Below are 17,707 nucleotides of genomic sequence, written 5' to 3'. Positions count from 1 at the left end.
CCCCTCTTGCCAGTCTCTCCACACACATTCCAGCCACACCAGCTTTGTCCTGCTCCTCAGAGGCACCACCTGCTCCTCAAATGCACAGAAGCTCATAGACTTCACGTTGCAGTTGCTTCTCCTTGAAATATTGCCAACCCCTTCAGTATCCTAGCTCACTCTTTTAGGTCACTACATAAATCTTGCTCTCCCAAAAATACCTTTTCCAGCTGCTAAACTGACCTAAGTGCTATTAAATTCCCTCCACTGTAATGCTGGTTTAGTGCCCACACTCTAGTACTGGTTATAAATGGGATTGTATTGTCAGTTGTGTAATGGTTTAGTGTCTGTCTCCCCCACTTGACTGCAGATGCCCTGATGGTAAGGGCTGTGTCAGTCTTGTTCATTGTGTTTCCCTAGCTCTGTGTCTGGCCTGCAGTAGTACATGCTAAATATTTCTGAGCATCTCTCTTTTGAACCTCCCATCGGTGGGTTTCCTACTTTTGCTGTCTTCTAGGAAACCCTGGTTAGAGTTTTCTGCAGGTGAAATGAACAGTCTTCTAGGTTGCTTAAAAACATGGATGTGGTAGGCCCCAAACTTGCCCTTTTGAAAATCCGGTTATAATCTTGTAAGTTCCTGGGGACTGTTTTTTGTTTGTTTGTATTTTTAATTATTGATTACAGGACCTCTTAAAGCCTTTATTACACTAATCTGATGAATGGGTATTTCTAAACTGATTAGCCATATTACCTTTGTTTTGCCAGAGTGGGATTCCTCAAATGTAAGGTACAACTCTCTGGACACTGGACTATTCGTTCGTCATTTGTGCATATTGTGTTTCATTCACAACTGGTGCACTGCACTTCACTTCTGACATTATCCACCCAGAATTAGCACAGATTCCAGAATTTAAGGGCTCAGTTCTCCTCAAGATTGCCTCACTGTAAATGCCAAGTTCAGGGGTCCCCAGGCCTCTCACATTCTGATTGATTGACTATAAATTAGAGGTTCCCACAACCTTCTCAGATTCGGTAATTTGCAGAACTCAGGAAAGTGCTATACTTAAAATTGCAGGTTTATTATAAAGGATACAAATCAGGAATAGCCAAATGAAGAGACTCAGAGGTCAAGTTTAGGTCACTCTCCCATCACATCGGTGTGTTCATCAACAAGGAAGCTCCACTGAGCTGCAGTGTCCAGGGTTTTTATTGGGGTTTCTTGGCCACGTGACTGAACTCAGTCTCGAGCCCCATTCTCTTCCCTGGAGGTCAGGCTGGCTCAAAGTCCCAACCCTCTAATCATGTGGTTGATCTTTCTGGTGACCAGCCCTCATCCTAAAGTTATTTAGTGGCCTACTAAAAGTTGTCCATTAGCATAAACCTAGTTTTGATCTAACGGGCTCATGAATAACAAAGACACTGTGGGATTTTAGATGTTCCCTGCCAGAAACTATGGACAAAGACTAGATGAATTTCTTTTTATTATTTAATAGCATGAGATATGGAATGGCTATTGCTGTTTCCTAGCAAAAAATAGAATCTGGGTGGAAAGGAATGAATAATGTATGTGGTTGCCCCTCAGAAAATAAGGAATTCTTAGCCACTCACCATTTCCAGAAAGCTACTGGGATATAGCTTCCAGCTTTGGCTGCCTCTGCCTTGGGAAGAAATTTCTGGTGCCATCTTTCTGGGTGCTTCTGGGAGTACGCAGCTGTAGGAGCAGACAAAAAATGGCTGGCTCTGAGCTGGCCAGCCAGGCTGCAGCCCTCTCAGTGCCCCAGGTCTGGGAGATCAGATGATGGACATGCATAGACAGTGACTTTGTCATCCCCAGTCCCTAACCCAGTAGGATTCTCAATCTTGGATTAAAATAGAAGGTATTTCCTTTTTTAATGGACATAAAGGTAACCAACAAAATTAATTTTATTTATTATTGTTAACTGAAAAAAATTCCGTGTGTGCTATATACCACTTCTAAAAAGAGAACTAGGATTCCAGAACCCAAGATGTGGGCTTGTATCAGTTTCTAAAAGACTGAAAATCACCTTCTTTCTTTTTAGGCTTATTTGAAAGGCAGAGTTAGAAAGAGATAGGGAGAGACATACAGAGAGAGAGGTTGATCTTCTGTCCTCTGGTTCACTCCCTAAATGGCTCCAGTGAAGCCAGGAGCCCTGAGTTTGTTCCAGGTCTCCCACGTGTGTGTAGAGTCCCAAGCACTTATGCCATCTTTGCTGCTTTCCCAGGTGCATCAGCAGGGAGCTGGATTGGAAGTGGAGTAGCCAGGTCTCAAACTGATGCCTATATAGGATGCCAGTGTTGCAGGCAGCAGCTTTACCTGCTATGCCACAATGTCAGCCCCAAAAATCACTTTCTAACCAGATACATACTAATGTAGCAACTATATGTCTTGCACTGATTTTTTTTTTTTTTTTCAGAAAGAAAGTATATCATGTGGGGATAAACTGAAAGCTTTGCTGAAAACCATTTTCCTTTCAAATCACCAGATCTGCACTTTTGACACATAGGGTAGACTTGATTTGAAAGTGTTGATCTCTTTCTCCATCTTTGCCAATCAAGATATTCTTCTTGAGCCCTAGATTTTAGAAATCAGGCCAAAAAAAAAAAAAAAAAAAAGACACACATGATGTAGTAGCTGGGAGGAGTCCAGATGTGGTAGGATAAGTGATGGATCAGCATCCCAAGAGCTCAGTCTTGTGTTTATAGACCTGTCACTGATTTATCACATAACCTGGAGCCAGCCTTTCCATGCTCTCGCTCTCATAGGTTAGCATCTTTGACACTGTATCGTGAGGAAAGATAAAACTGCCATGGCTATGTACAATTCAAATGTTACAAAACATTGGCTTGACTCAAAGTTGGGTGTCTTAATTCAGAATATTGTACATCACTGCATTTTTTTTCCCAAGAAAATATGAGGAGCCCCCCCCCCCCCTTGCCAAGTAATCTCTTGGATGAAGAGGATCTTGTTGCATCCTCACCATGAATGGGAAACCTTGGGACAAATGATGTTTCTCATCCATTGTTAGGATGGGGAATTTTGAGTATAAGGTGCCTTGATAATGCCGAGGGTTCCTTGGCAACCCCTTGAGCCCAGCTGCATGGTGATCTCACTGTTCACCCACCAACATGCATGTCCAGATCCCATCCCCTTTCCTCCCTGCTCCCTTGATCAGATGCTGCCTGGCTGAGCCATCCTCCCTCTAGGGGTTTAACAATGTAATAAGTAATCTTTTTCATTCTCCTCCCAGGGGCCAGGGAAATGTGTATTCTTTATAAAATACATTTGTTACATAATGTGACCCTAAATTAGACTAACTTCACCTGGTCACAGGTAGCATCCCTAAGATTGTGCCCTCTTACCACAGAAGACAGAAAACCTACTCCCTGAAGTCCAGGTGAGCATGTCAGGGTCCTCCTTATGAAAGCATTGGTCAAATGGCTCACCACTCCGTGGAGAAGGCTAGATAGCGGGTGGGCAGAGAAGCTGGGAATATTACTCTAGGAAATTCCTTTCCAATGGCAACATGAGTGTCAGAGAACAGGCATTTCCCACCTGTAGGCATTTTGTGTGTGTGTGTCTTACTTACCAAGTCCTTTTGTTTTTTTAAAGATTTATTTACTTGAAAGTCAGAGTCAGAGAGAGAGAGAGAGAGAGGGAGAGACATATCTTCCATCCCCTGGTTCACTCCCCAGATGGCCACAGTGGCCAGGCTGGGCCAGGCCAAAGCAAAGAGTTTCATCTGGGTCTATCATGGATGGCAGGGGCCATATGGAAAAGCATCTTCTGCTGCTTTTCCCAGGCCATTAGCAGGGAGCTGGATAGGAATTGGAGCTGCTGGGACTTGAACTGGCTCCCATATGGGATGCTGGTGTCGCAGGCAGTTGCCTTGCCTGCTAGGCTACAATGCTGGCCCCCTACCAAGTCTTTAAAATTTGGTGGAAGCAGCCCATCTGCAGATGCTAAACCTTGGCTAGAAAATGAACTTTGGATATAGTTACAAACGTGTTTTTAGAGAGACAGAAAAGCTTGCAAAGAAGTCTTAAGAGAAAACAGAGAGGCCGGCATCCCATATGGGTGCCGGTTCTAGTCCTGGCTGCTCCTCTTCTGATCCAGCTCTCTTCTATGGCCTGGGAAAGCAGTGGAAGATGGCCCAGATCCATGCCCAGATGGCACGGGAGACCTGGAAGAAGCTCCTGGCTCCTGGCTTCAGATTAGCACAGCTCCAGCCACTGTGGCCATCTGGGGAGTGAACCGGTAGATGGAAGACCTCTTTCTCTGTCTCTACCTCTCTATGTAACTCTGTTTTTCAAATAAATAAAAAGAAAAAAGAAAAGAAAGAAAGGCTGTTCCTAAATCTTGTAGAACATAAAGAATTTGGTTTGGGGTGAAAAATGAGGAAATTCAGGCCTGGGTTTAAAGGAAGCTGATGAAAGTAATCTTTTTCACTTTGAGACTGTTCTAGTACTACCTGGATCCACTCTCATGACTTTAATTTTATCAAATTGTTGTCATTACTAAAATAGCTCAAGTAAAAATTACTCTAAGAGATGCTGTCAGGGTTTTTTTCGGAGGTTTCAGCAAAGAACAGGAGAGGTTGTGTTTTAAAGATACTCTAAAGTTCAAAGAGATGAAGCTCTCATGAAATATAAGAAGGAGAATCGGGCATTAAGACTAGGGAGTGACACGAAAGAGAAGCCAGAGGGGACCCTGGTGGGACCCTGTGTGATAGAAGCTGTGGGCTAGATGGGGTGATGTAAGGGGAGACTTCTAACATCAAGCTGGAAGAAAAGCTAAGTTCTAGAAACAGAGTGAGGAAAGATTGGCTGCTTTTCAGGTAAACCAAGAAGATAATCTAAACTTCTAAGCCAATAAGAGATTTTGACCTGTCAAAACAATCATAATTGAGATATAACTAGGGAATCGTGAAAAGAGAGTTAGTGGTAGTTTCATATAATGTTCAACAGCGTGAGGATTCACTGTAGAAAGAGCAGAGTTGGGGCACACGTTGGATTCTGTGTGAGGAGTGCAGGGCAGGGCATTGCTTTGGGTATAGAATTTAAGGGGTTGTCAACAAAACCTCAGTAATCAAGACAAGTAATATCAATGTAATTTTTTTAACAATCAAGAACAAAATTTAAGGGCTTAAATAGGGCAGCATCAGTATTACTGTTTTTTTTTCTTTTGTCTCATGCTCTAAAGTGGCTTAGTGCTGGTTTAGAGGTCATTCTAAAAGACCGTTTCTTTGCAATAAGCCTTCTTCCCCTAAAGCTCTCTCTCCAGTGTCTCAAGTCAGCATTTCCCTGGTTGCAAGGTTGGCTTCCCTTTCCTGTCTGGGATTGCAGGAGAGTATGTGGTGAATCCTGGTACCCCCATGTTTTAAGATAGCACTGACAGAGAAAGGGAGGAAAGTATGACTAAAGTGCATTATTGCCACCACAGTCAACTTGCCTGTCTGAAATAATCAGCTTAACTACGCCCTTTCTGTTTCTGCACTGTCTTTCAAGAGGAGTCTTGGTGGGCAGGTGTTTCCCCAGAGGAATTAATCTGTAGAGAAAAGAGCCTCAAGCTTGGTGCAGATGTTACTACTAGGTAGCCCAGGAAAGAGTGGTGCAGTGTGGGTGAGGCCTGTCTGCCATGGCATTTCTTTAAACCAACCTAGCAGCATGAATCGTTTTCTTTGGATGAGAAAGTAGAGCTGATGAATGGGCTCCTTCTCCTCCCTAGAATGTATGGTGGAGCCTTCGCTGTCAGAGAAAGTGATGGAGTAGGATCAGTATTCAGATCTTGCATTTTGCCCTCTTGTCTTTGTACTGTATCAGGGTTTTTCAACAAAAGCACTATGTGTGTGTGTGTGTGGGGGGGGGGGTGACGCTGTAGCGCAGTGGGTTAAAGCCCTCACCTGAAGCACCGGCATCCCATATGGGCGCCGGTTCTAGTCCCAGCTGCTCCTCTTCCTATCCAGCTCTGCTGTGGCCTGGGAAAGCAGTAGAAGATGGCCCAAGTCCTTGGGCCCCTGCACCCACGTGGGAGACCAGGAGGAAGTTTCTGGTTCCTGGCTTCGGATTGGCGCAGCTCTGGCCGTTGCGGCCATCTGGGGAGTGAACCAGTGGATGGAAGACCTCTCTCTCTCTCTCTCTCTCTACCTCTCTCTATAACTCTGTCTTTCAAATAAATAAAATAAATCTTAAAAAAAAAAAAACCCTCAAAGCACTATGGGTATTTGGGGCCAGATAATTCCTTATTATGGAGAGGCTGTCCTGTGCATTGTAGAGTGTTTAGCAGTATCTCTGCTATGTGCCACTATGTGCCAAAAGCTTTCCTTGCCCACTTTTTTGTGACAACCAAAACCATCTGCAGACATTGCAAATATCCCCTGTTGGGAAAAAAAAATCTTCCCTAGCTGAGAGGTACTGTGTATGCCTACCTCTAACCACGTTCACACTTGCAATAACTTTACAACAGGTTCCCTCCCTTTCTGATTTTTTTTCTTGCCAATTAATCCTTTCTTTTTTTTTTTTAAGATTTTATTTATTTATTTGAAAGGCAGAGTTACAGACAGGCAGAGAGAGAGAGAGAGAGAGAGAGAGAGAGAGAGAGAGATGTTTTCCATCCACTGGTTTACTCTCCAAATGGTCGCAATGGCCGGAGCTGGGCCAATCCAAAGCCAGGAGCTTCTTCTGGGTTTCCCACGTGGGTGCAGGGGCCCAAGGAGCTGGGCCATCGTCTACTGCTTTCCTAGGCCATAGCAGAGAGCTGGATCAGAAGTGGAGCAGCTGAGACTCAAACCAGCACCCATATGGGATGCTGGCACTTCAGGCGGCAGCTTTACCCACTATGCCACTGAGCTGGCTCACCAATTAATCCTTTAAAGGCTCCTATTACTATCTGTTTCAAACAACTCTGATCCTTTTACTTTTTTGTTTTTAAGATTTACTTATTTATTTGAAAGTTAGAGCTACAGAGAGGGAGAGACAGAGGATGAGATTTTTCCTCCCCAGATGGCTGCCATGGTCAGGGCTGAGCCAAGCTGAAGCCAGGAGTTTCATCCAGGTATCCCACATGGGTTTAGGGGCCCAAACACTTGGGCCATCTTCTGCTGCTTTTCCCAAGCCATTAGCAGGGAGCTGGATGGGAAGTGGAGCCCTGGGACACAAACTGACACCCATATGCAATGCCAGTGTTGCAGGAAGTGGCTTTATTCATACTTCACAACACCAGCCTTCTGTTCCTATTTCTTATTGATCAGCAAGGATTCTTCACCCTGAACGTTTGGTACTTTTATGTTTTAGCTCTATTTTTATCATTTTAAGCTCTTTTTTTTTTTTTTTTTTTTTTTTGACAGAGTGGACAGTGAGAGAGAGACACACACAGAGAAAGGTCTTCCTTTTTGCCGTTGGTTCACCCTCCAATGGCCGCTGCGGCCGGCACATTGTGCTGATCTGAAGCCAGGAGCCAGGTGCTTCTCCTGGTCTCCCATGCGGGTGCAGGGCCCAAGCACTTGGGCCATCCTCCACTGCACTCCCGGGCCATAGCAGAGAGCTGGCCTGGAAGAGGGGCAACCAGGATAGAATCCGGTGCCCCAACCGGGACTAGAACCCAGTGTGCCGGCGCCACAAGGCGGAGGATTAGCCTGTTAAGCCACGGCGCCAGCCTTTAAGCTCTTCTTTCAACATCCCTCTACTTAATTTACAATGAATCCCAGATAGCTAGCATATTCACTGTTTTCCAAACATGTTCTGATTTTTCTGATTTGAGCTTTAGTAATGTGCTCCTTTCTAAAATCTCTTATCTTCCTCCATTCCCAGCTCAAATGTCCCTTTATTTGTAGATCCCACTAGATCTCCCAGTACATGGTGATTGCTTCCTCCATTGCGCATCTCTTACTGCCTCTGCTTTCCCTGTATTCATTCACTTGCTCCCCTTCACCCTCCATATTCCGAAGTGTGACTAATGCTTATAAGGTCCTGTGCTAAAATCATTGATGAACTAAGTCATATTGTTTTGTATAAATTGATGCATATTTTATGTCCTTGTCATTTCGTTATCTACAGGGGGACAGTTTTTATGCCATCTACAAGGAGATAGCTACATGAAAATTCACCTTTTTAGTTGCTTAGTGTTGCTCATAAAGTGCCAAATCAGCCACTTCTATTAGGCTCTACCTTTTTACCAGCTATACAACCTTGGTCAGAGTTACTTTATCACTCTCTACCTCAGTTGCTTCATTTGTAAAATGAAGATGGATATTATAGACCATGTAGAAATGATATGAAGATTAAGTGAATACACACATGAATGTATATAAGAGCTTATAACAGTACCTGGCCTATGGTAAGCATCATATATTTACCTATTTATTGTTTACTTGGTATTTTAATTTTTAAATTATTACCATTTTCTATTTTTAAAATTTATTTAATTTAAATTTATTTGGAGGGTATAGAGATCCAGAGAAAGACAGAGAGGGAGGAAGAGAGAAAGATCTTCCATCTGTTGGTTCACTCCCCAAATGGCTGTAACAGCCAGGAGCTAAATTCAATCCAGGTCTCTGACATGTGTGGCAGGGACCCAAGTATTTGAGCCATCATCTGCTGCATCCCAAGTCATGCATTAGCAGGCAGCTGCAATTAGAGCTAGAACTCAAAAACAGGTGTTCTGATATGGGATGCAGACATCCCAAGCAGCACCATAAGCAACTGCACCATATATTATAAACTTCTTTTTTTCTTGTTTAAAGATTTATTTATGTATTTGAAAGAGCTACAGAAAGAGAAGGAAAGACAGAGCAAGAGCAAGAGAAAGAGAGATCTTCCATCTGCTGGTTCACACCCCAAATATCTGAAATACCTGGGGCTGGCCAGACAGAGGCCAGGAGCTTAGAACTCCATCTTCCACATGGATCTTCCACATGGTCTTCCACATGGATCGCAGGGTCCCAAGCACTTGGGTTATCTTCCACCAATTTCTCCGGGCATTAGCAGGGACCTAGATCAGAAGTGGAGCTGATAGAGACAGAGGTAAATGAGAAAGTCTAGCCATGGACTGGTAGAGGAAAACAAGGATGGGAAAAAAAACTAAATTTAGACTAAATTAATACACTTAAAACATGTCTTAGAAGCTGAATTTATAGCATTTCATTATCAAACTTATTTTACACTAGTATAAACATTGCTGTTGAAGGGCCTTATGAGAAAAAATAAAGAAACTCAATAACAAGTCATGTGTTTAGATGTGAAAATCTGTGTCACATATTATGTTACACATTATATTTACAACGCAACATAGATATTTGTAGATAGAAAAAGTCAGAATCTCTAGAACAGAGCACATATTTACTTACTTGCCTTAGCAAAAATCAAGATTTATTGCCTTTCAAGATAAATTTTGACTAAATATTGACTTTAGGTTCTCAATCATTGTTTACCTGAAAGACCAATAAATCTTGACACTTCTCAACTCAAGTTGGAACCTACTTGGTATTTATTAATTTATTTCACACGATTTATAATCCTAATAACAGCATTCCATGAGATTAAACAAACATTGTAGAATTTAGCAAGTTTATATTTTCAATCAGCAGTAATTACTTGACACACCTCTTTACTTAAATACAGTATCTTTAGCGCTGTTAATACATAGGCCCTACAAGTCAAAGCTAACTTAGCTATTTAAATATTCAGTGCAAAAAAAAAAAGCAAATAAATTAAAAAACAAAATTTCACCTACAATGTAGAGGATACCTTTAAATTTTAAACCAATTAATATTCTTATTGGGTTTTCTGAATTGCTTGTCTGTCTTTGGTTGCCTTAGCCCTGCAAGTATAGCCGACATGATTATGTTTCATAGACAGCCTGTGTCTTGGACAGTTGATGTCTCTTTGTCTCAGTTGCTGTCTCTATGGATATAATGTGTGTTATACTTTACAAGCACATTTGCCACATTGCTTTGCTGAAAGGAAAATTCTTTAGTTGGGTACATCCATTTTGTCCAGGAGGAGTTATTTACTTCTGTTATATTCTGAAGGCCATAGCTATCTCCACAACAGCTGCAGTCCATTCTGCAAGTGCCAGCTTAAGTTAACCTAAATGTGTGTCAGCCATAGTAGGAACCGTTTCCTTCCAAGTTTTATTTATGCTTTTTAACATGTGTCAGCCCTCTGTGCGGAGAAATTTATGAGTCAAAGTTTCGGCCAACAAGTAGTGACAATTTCTCATATGTCATTTCTCACTGTTATAAAATTTGTAGATGAGCATAAAATAAAGCCATCATGAAAGAAACTCTTTTCTGATGAACAGAAATAAATGTTGGTATAGCTTTGGATGCAGTCAGTGCATTTCAGGATTGTAGTTGAGCATGTATTTTCCCTCTCACCTGGGAAGGTTTTATTCCCTGGGGAAGGGAGCTTATAATCTTAAGGAGGATATCATTTTAAAGTGTTACAAGTGGGTCCATAAACTCAACAAAGGACTATCAGCAGCATGCCATACTCTTTTTATTAGAAATTACAAGTGGTGCACAATTGATTTTTCTGGGTCCCCACCCCCACCCCGCTTTGCTCACTCAGTGGTATGTACCTGAGTCTCCATCCAAATGTTTAACATCTTAATTGATTGTATGACTAAGTTGATATCTTCTACTTTATGGGTCACCACTTTGTCCCAAAGATAGAGTGACTTAGATACTTGAGATGGGAAAAGTTTTAGATCACTGATTCCTGAGTTGGTGTTTCTCAGTGTCTCTCACCCTTTGTCCCAGTTCCATTCTACAATTATGTAGAATTCTGTAACATCAGTTCTACCAAGTTTCTTGCAACAACACACGTGTGGTCAGTCTCACTCATATCTCAGCTCCATCCCCTCCAACTATGGAAGATGCAAGGCTGGGGCCCAGTTTGCTTTGCTCCCACTTCCTTTAATGGATATCAGAGCTACACTGAACATATGGCTGTGCCCTGTGCCAAACAATCCTTTGTTTAAACACTGTGCCCAGCTCTGTGCTAATCCCAGGCTGGATAAACAGAACTTTCAACTGTATACCAGATGTAACACTTTGGTTTTTTTAAGTGTATGTTAAACACTTAACCACTTAATGAGCCAATGATTATAGACTGTAAGCAGGGAAAGCTAAGTTCTTTATGACTTTTTCCCCCTAAGTCTTGTAAAATGGCAAGTCATTTAGTCTCCATTTCTGGTTTCCTTTATTTTGGAAAATCTGGTCTCAAGGGGATGTGATCAAAGTCCAGGCCTGCAAGCAGCACTTTATATAGTGCTTACCACAGCTAGCTGGCCCTGCCAGGACCGGACAGGAAAGGAGAAGAGATGGGGAAGTCGCCCTTCTCATTCCTGTGGACATCTCTCCCCACCCCATGTCTGCAAAGAGGCTATGAACCTTGACAGGTGTTTTCCTTTCTTCCTTTTTTAATCGGAGCAGAGTGAAACTGTGTCCTCTCTCTCTTTTTCCCTTCCTATCACAAAGGCACCTTCTCTTTTTTTCTTTGCCCCCTTATTTTTTTTTCCTTAGGGCATTTTTACTTTCCAAGTACAAAACCCTGAACTGATCTAACCAAATTAGGTGGAAGCTTACTTTAAGACACGGAAAGGGGCTGGCATGACTACCATGCCTGGAAAGCATCACATGAGTTCTTCCCAAAGTGAGAGAGTCACCTGGACACAGCTTCAGCTCTTGTCACTTCCCTCTTATGCCCTTGAGTTTTCCCACTGCTGCTCAGTAGAAGAAGGGCTGGATTGGTAGCTGGGCAGTAGAGAGCAAGTAGTTGGCTCATCCTCAAGATCTCAGCCTTCGTAACACCACAAGGCAGCCAATTGAGCTCACTGGGTACACTTGTAAGAAAGATTGTGCTTTTTTGGAGAATTATGCCAAAATTTCTGCTTAGACCCCCAGCAACAGATTCTTTTGGGTGTCTTAGTGAAAGGCCATTTGGGAAATAGACTGTACATGCAGAAAATGGGATTTTGGTTAAATGGTAACATTTGTTTCCAAAAGTGTATCAGAGGGGAAGCTAAGCTCTTCAGAGCATGTGTTCATTAAAGATTTGAAGTGGGGTGGGAAGCAATGAAAAAAAAAAAAAAAAAAGGCCAGTGGGTTCTCTTGTGAGATAGGTTTTTGTTCCTCTGAATTGAATACACTCTCTGAAAAGTTTCAAAAAGAGACTAGGAAGAATGTATTTGCTTTGATCCAACATGTCGAGTGTTCCCCACTACAAATGCTCTTTAATTTAGAAACATTGTGGAAAAGTCTGTTTGAAAGCACATAAAAATATATGTAAATAAGCTCTAATTAGTTATTTCAATTAATTATTTTTTGTCTCTACTCTGCAGCTCTATTTTTCTCCCCATAATGTCGCTTTTCAGAGTCCAGCCTTGGCACCCTCCAAAAAAAATGTGTTTTTGTCACTGTCATTATTAAGAAAACACATTTTTCTCCTGTTGAAAACTTCACAATAATAAAGTAAAATCCCAGATTGTGTATCTTTATAGGGGAATTGCTGAAGACATTTTTAGTCTCTGATTTACTAGTATAATATTAAAGGAAATCTTGTCGTTAATTGAAAGGACGGGTGTTTCCTTCTTCAAATAAGTGGTGTATGTTGTTTTTTAGAAAATGAGTCTACACTGGACCACTAAGGAGCCTCTAATCTTCTTTCCCAACCATCTTGTGTTCTTTCAAAGACAAATGCATTGCATTTGGGGGTTAAAAGTTTTGATTCTGTCTCAGCTGAATAGAACACTTCCCAGTGGAGACAAGAATGCTCTGGAAAAACACTGGTAAAATGAGCTCAGGTTGTTTCTACATGGCCAATTTTTAGAAATCAACTAAGAGCCTGAAATGTTGATTTTGGAAGCCTAGAAAGTAAACTGTGTGACAAATTATGAGCTTTTCACTGAGAAGTCTGTGTACCTTCTGCACTTTTTTTTTATAATACAGTCAGAATTTTATTAGAGCTTGGAGGGACCTTGGAGGTTACCTTGAAATTAGGGAGCACGTCTCAGCATCTACCCAGAATCCCTGCTGGTGATGCTGGTGGCAGTGGTGGGTGGATGCTCACTGGAAATGGAAATTCCTGGTTCTTTCTCCAAATCTACAGAATTAAAAATCATCAGGGTTGGGAGAGACGCATATCACCAGAAAATTCAGATGCTCACTGAATTTGGCAACATGCCAATTTAAGCTATGCCTTTAATAATTTTATGGTGAGGAAGGCCGGGTGAGAAAAGACCCAGGCCTTTAGCTTCTAGACCAAAGCTTGTCTTTGCACCACATGTCCAAAGCAGTCCCAAGAAGGCAGGCAGGTTCAGACCTTCTTCTGGGTCATTTGGGTGATTTTGGTGCTGACAGTGGAATAGCATGGTTCTAAATAAAGTAGGGAGGTAAAGACACCTGGAGACAGGAGTTTATCTGCGGTTGCTTTAGTCTAAGCCAAAACTTGAATAAACCTTAGCCATATAACTCACCCTTTCCACAGTGCACCCAGACACCTGTGCAAAGCTGTGAATTCATTTTAGTTAGCTCATGTACTTCACCGCCTATAATATTAGGTTTGGACCTGTGTGCTCAAGTTGATATAAAGGTTTTTAGGTGTTATCCTTCACTAAAATGCATATTTGTTTTAATATTGCCTATATATCTTGCATCTAGAAAATTATAATAAAACCAGTAAAATTATAGACTGATAAGCCCAGCAGTACCTACTAAGGAATATATAAATATCTAGCAATTGCTTACTGATGTTTATTATATCAAAAATTCGAATAAACATAATGCTAAAATAACCTGTTATGTTTTCAGTGTTATATGGTGAGAATTTCAGCTATAATAATAATCCTGAATCTCTGCAAGATCATAATCTTTTTTTAAAAAAGATTTATTTATTTATTTGAAAGGCAGAGTTACAGAGAAGCAGAGGCCGAAAGAGAGGTCTTCCATCCGCTGGTTCACTCTCCAAATGGCTGCAACAGCTGGAGCTGGGCCTATCCGAAGCCAGGAGCCAGGAGTTTCCTCCGGGTATCCCATGCAGGTGCAGGGGCCCAAGGACTTGGGCCATCTTCTACTGCTTTCCCAGGCCATAGCAGAGAGCTGAATTGGAAGTAGAGCAGCTAGGACTCGAACCGGCACCCAAATGGGTATGGCTTTACCTGCTATTCCGCAACGATGACCCCCATAATCTCCTTCTAAAACATGAGGAATGACTGAATTCTATTCAGTGTCATTTCAGTGTAAGTCAGTTTGACGATCTACTGATTGTTGGGAATAGCAATATCCCAGTGTCTAGGATATGTCAGGATCCCCTGAACTCTGCCTCACAGTTCATGTATGAACACAGGTATAATATATAGTTCTTAGAAAGGGCAATATGTTTTAACAGGGATACTAATGAAAGTTGCCTGCTATGAGAGGTAAGTGAACAAGTTAAGAGGATCAGTTTTAGTGTAGCTATGGGAAATTAAAATCTCTTATGTGTTTGTGAGTGTACATGTGCCAAATAATACTGTTTGTCATCCCGTCAACATAAACATTTATTGGTTGTCTGCTATGTGTAAAGCTCTGTGTTAAGTGCTGAGGATAAAAAAAAAAACCAGGTCTGAGCAGTTTATATTGCAGTTCTAGCTGGGCAAGCCCATAAAAAGGCAGGCCAGTTCAAGGAGGCACATGCTAAATGCCTAATGAGTAATGCAGTCGGTGAGTGCAGGAAGCAGCATTCCAGCAGCCACAGCCCTGTGATCATGACAGTCTCCTCTGTCAAACAGAAGCGTGTTTGCTTCCCTTGTCTTTCACACATTTCTCATTCCTCAGCCAGTCAGATAAACAGGAGCTTATTATGGTTTTGTTGCTACTCAGTCATTCTAGAACGGAACAGGATCAAGCTCTTGAAGCATAATACTAACATTTATTTACTGTCTTTCAGTACCTCTTGGGTTTAAGAATAGTAAGATCTAACTCTTATTGGAAGATGGAATCTGCTTGATTACTGATGCCATTTTACTAGGAATGGAAATGAAAGTTCTGTTGAATTGGAGTTCATGTTTATCATTGTCTTCTTAAGCTGACAGTTTGTTAAATAAGTGTGTTTGAGCATCTTGTAATGGAAATGAGGTGCAATATTCATCATTGTAGTATTATTATTATTGAAAGAATAGTTCATTCTTGTATCCACATCATGAAATAGACTTCATGTCAGATCTTTTTGATCAATTTTGTTCTTGACATTGAGCCAGGAAATGGACCAGATGGAAGGATCTCTAAAATGAAAACCACCAGTCAGAAACTTCAGACTCTCTAAAATACAAATTGCTGTATTCTTGATTACCTGTTCTGGGGATTCTAGAGGTTTGTTTTTGGAGATGATAGGGACAGAATCTTCATACTTATCCGTAGAAGATAAGGTAGTTCATCCTATCTAAATAAAAATAATGGCTTCTTTATGGTAGGCCAGGTCCCCTGACAGTGCCATGACTGTGCTTACAGAATCGTGGACCTTCTTGGCTATAGAAGGGGCAGTAGCAATCACTTTGCAGGCCTTGAATAGTGGGCAAGATTTGTTGAAGTAGAGAGCTAAGAAGAGGGTATTGTGTAAGGAGGAGTGATGTGCACAATACGTGATGAGTGGAATGAGCACGCTGTGTTTATTTGCAGCACAATATGTAAGGGAATAAAGAGGTAAATACTCCTATTGGAGAAGAGTTGCAAAGGTGAGCTGGGGCCGAAGGCTAAATTCCTTACATTGATTTTGTAAGCAAAGGAGGGCTACATTATCAGTTTTAGGATCATTTTAGCATCTGACAAGCTTAGAGCCGAATCCAAACTCTACCTTTTATTGGCAGAGTGACCTCGGACAAGCTTTTTCACTTAGTGAAAATCCTGGTTCTTCATCTGCAAAATAGAGTTGATAATATCTTCTGCATAGGGGTTGTGCAGGTTAAAACAGATCCTGTAGGAGAAGCTCCCAACCAAGTGTCTGGTGGGAATAGAATTTCGGAGCAGGCAAGTGAGGAGGAGATAAAGGCAGGGTTATAGAGAGACTGATATCTGGCAGCAGAGGTGGAATCAGAAGAGGCCTGAGACAGGGCACCAGTCAGGTGACACAGAAATCCCTGAGGAGGCGAAGGATGCGGGCTGTCAGACTAGGAAGAAGGTGACACATCTGTGCATGTATTCTCTGTGACCTCTTGCCTGATACAGGTTTTTATTTAACTTGAGTTTTATACAGCCCTGTTTTGTACAACAATAATCATGGATTCTTTCTTTTGTCTTTTGACCAGGTTGCCAGCGATCCATTGGCCTTTCTAATGGGAAAGCCAAGGTGTGCAATTACAGTGGTTGGTATTACTGTAGCAACTGCCACGTGGACGACAGCTTCCTCATCCCAGCCCGCATAGTCCACAACTGGGATACTTCAAAGTACAAGGTGGGTATACAAACTGGGTTCACTTAGTAGTAACAACTAAGGTGTTCATATATTGTCAGGTGGATTATAAAGATAAAAATAAAACAATTTGGAGTAACCCTGACTAGGTAGTCTCATAAAAGCTACAAGATCTTATCTAATACTTCCCCTATATCTTACCATTGGAAACTTCTTAACTATGACTCTTACTGAGTTCTTTATTTAAAAAGATATGTATAGTAGTTTTTATGTTTGGGCCTTGATAGCTAACTATAGATACTAAGAGAGAAATCTGATGGTGAGAGAAGACCTCTCCTTTTGTTTTTCTTATTAGATAACAACATGGGAAGATAAAAATGGGAAAATAATGAATGCATAAGCATGCTAGTTATCTTTGGAGAGGACTTACACAATCCAAGGTAATTCTTACAGTAGAGTAGCATTCCTGCTTATGTGAAGGTCAATATGCAAGCAAATCCAGCCCACAGAACTGGAACCCTGAGAGAAACCATGTGGGCTTTTGGGTAGGGCCTATAGCAAACAATGTGCTGAGCCTTCCCAGGCCTTCATCTGGGCTGTTGTTTATTGCAAAGGGGAAACAAGTAAGATGTGTAACTGTATGCTAATAGCTTTGCAAAGTACCTGCTAACAGCCAAGAAGGATGTGCAAGAAGTGAAAATAGCAGGATTAGTAGCTGCAAAAATGTGAGTCAATAGAGAAGTAGAAGACCCAAAGCATACTGGGATACTCCAACTTAAGAGAATAGGGAGAAGAGGAGGGACCAATAAAGGAGGTCAAGAAGGAGTGAGCAGTGAGGTAGAAGAATCCCAGGGTGTCTGACAAGCCAACTGAAGGTTGTTTCCAGATGAATTGTGACAGATGCTGATGGGTCAAATAGGATGAGCACTGAGACTTGACCATTGACTTTTTATAATGTGGAGGTAATTAGTGACCTTAATGAGAGCAGTTTGAATGGAGTGATGGGAGCAAAGGTCTGATTGGAGTGGGCTCAACATAGAATAAGAGAGAAATAAAAGACAAGAACAGTTGACCCTTTTGAGAATGTTGCTATAAAAAGAAAGAGAAGATAGTAATGGGGAAAAATAGTTTATTTTCCATCATGATGTGGACTATCCATAAGAGAGGAGAGTTGGTAGAATGATGTGGTTGAGGCAGTGAGAATGGAATCAGGTAGACAATAAGAGATTTGTCCAGTACTTTGAGTATGGAATAAGAGAAAAAGCAAAATCTTTGGACACGTGTCAGTTAATAGGCAGGTAAGTATGGCTTGGGGAGCTTATGG

The 17,707-nt window shown here is 41.6% G+C and overlaps 1 protein-coding gene across 8 annotated transcripts in view; it reads left to right on the top strand.

Annotated features, from left to right (window-relative positions):
• PLEKHM3 (pleckstrin homology domain containing M3) overlaps positions 1 to 17,707 on the top strand; it is a 278,205-nt gene that overhangs the window by 68,707 nt on the left and 191,791 nt on the right. For all 8 annotated transcript variants that reach the window (XM_062190562.1, XM_062190525.1, XM_062190542.1 and 5 more), the window contains exon 4: positions 16,280 to 16,425. In XM_062190562.1, coding sequence (XP_062046546.1) covers positions 16,280 to 16,425 — 146 coding nt within the window. The remainder of the gene's footprint in view (positions 1 to 16,279; positions 16,426 to 17,707) is intronic.

This window comes from Lepus europaeus, chromosome 1, assembly GCF_033115175.1.
Source record: "Lepus europaeus isolate LE1 chromosome 1, mLepTim1.pri, whole genome shotgun sequence".
Classification (NCBI taxonomy): Eukaryota; Metazoa; Chordata; class Mammalia; order Lagomorpha; family Leporidae; genus Lepus; species Lepus europaeus.
The sequence above is the reverse complement of the archived record's forward strand: the minus strand, read 5'-3'. Positions and strand labels throughout refer to the sequence as shown.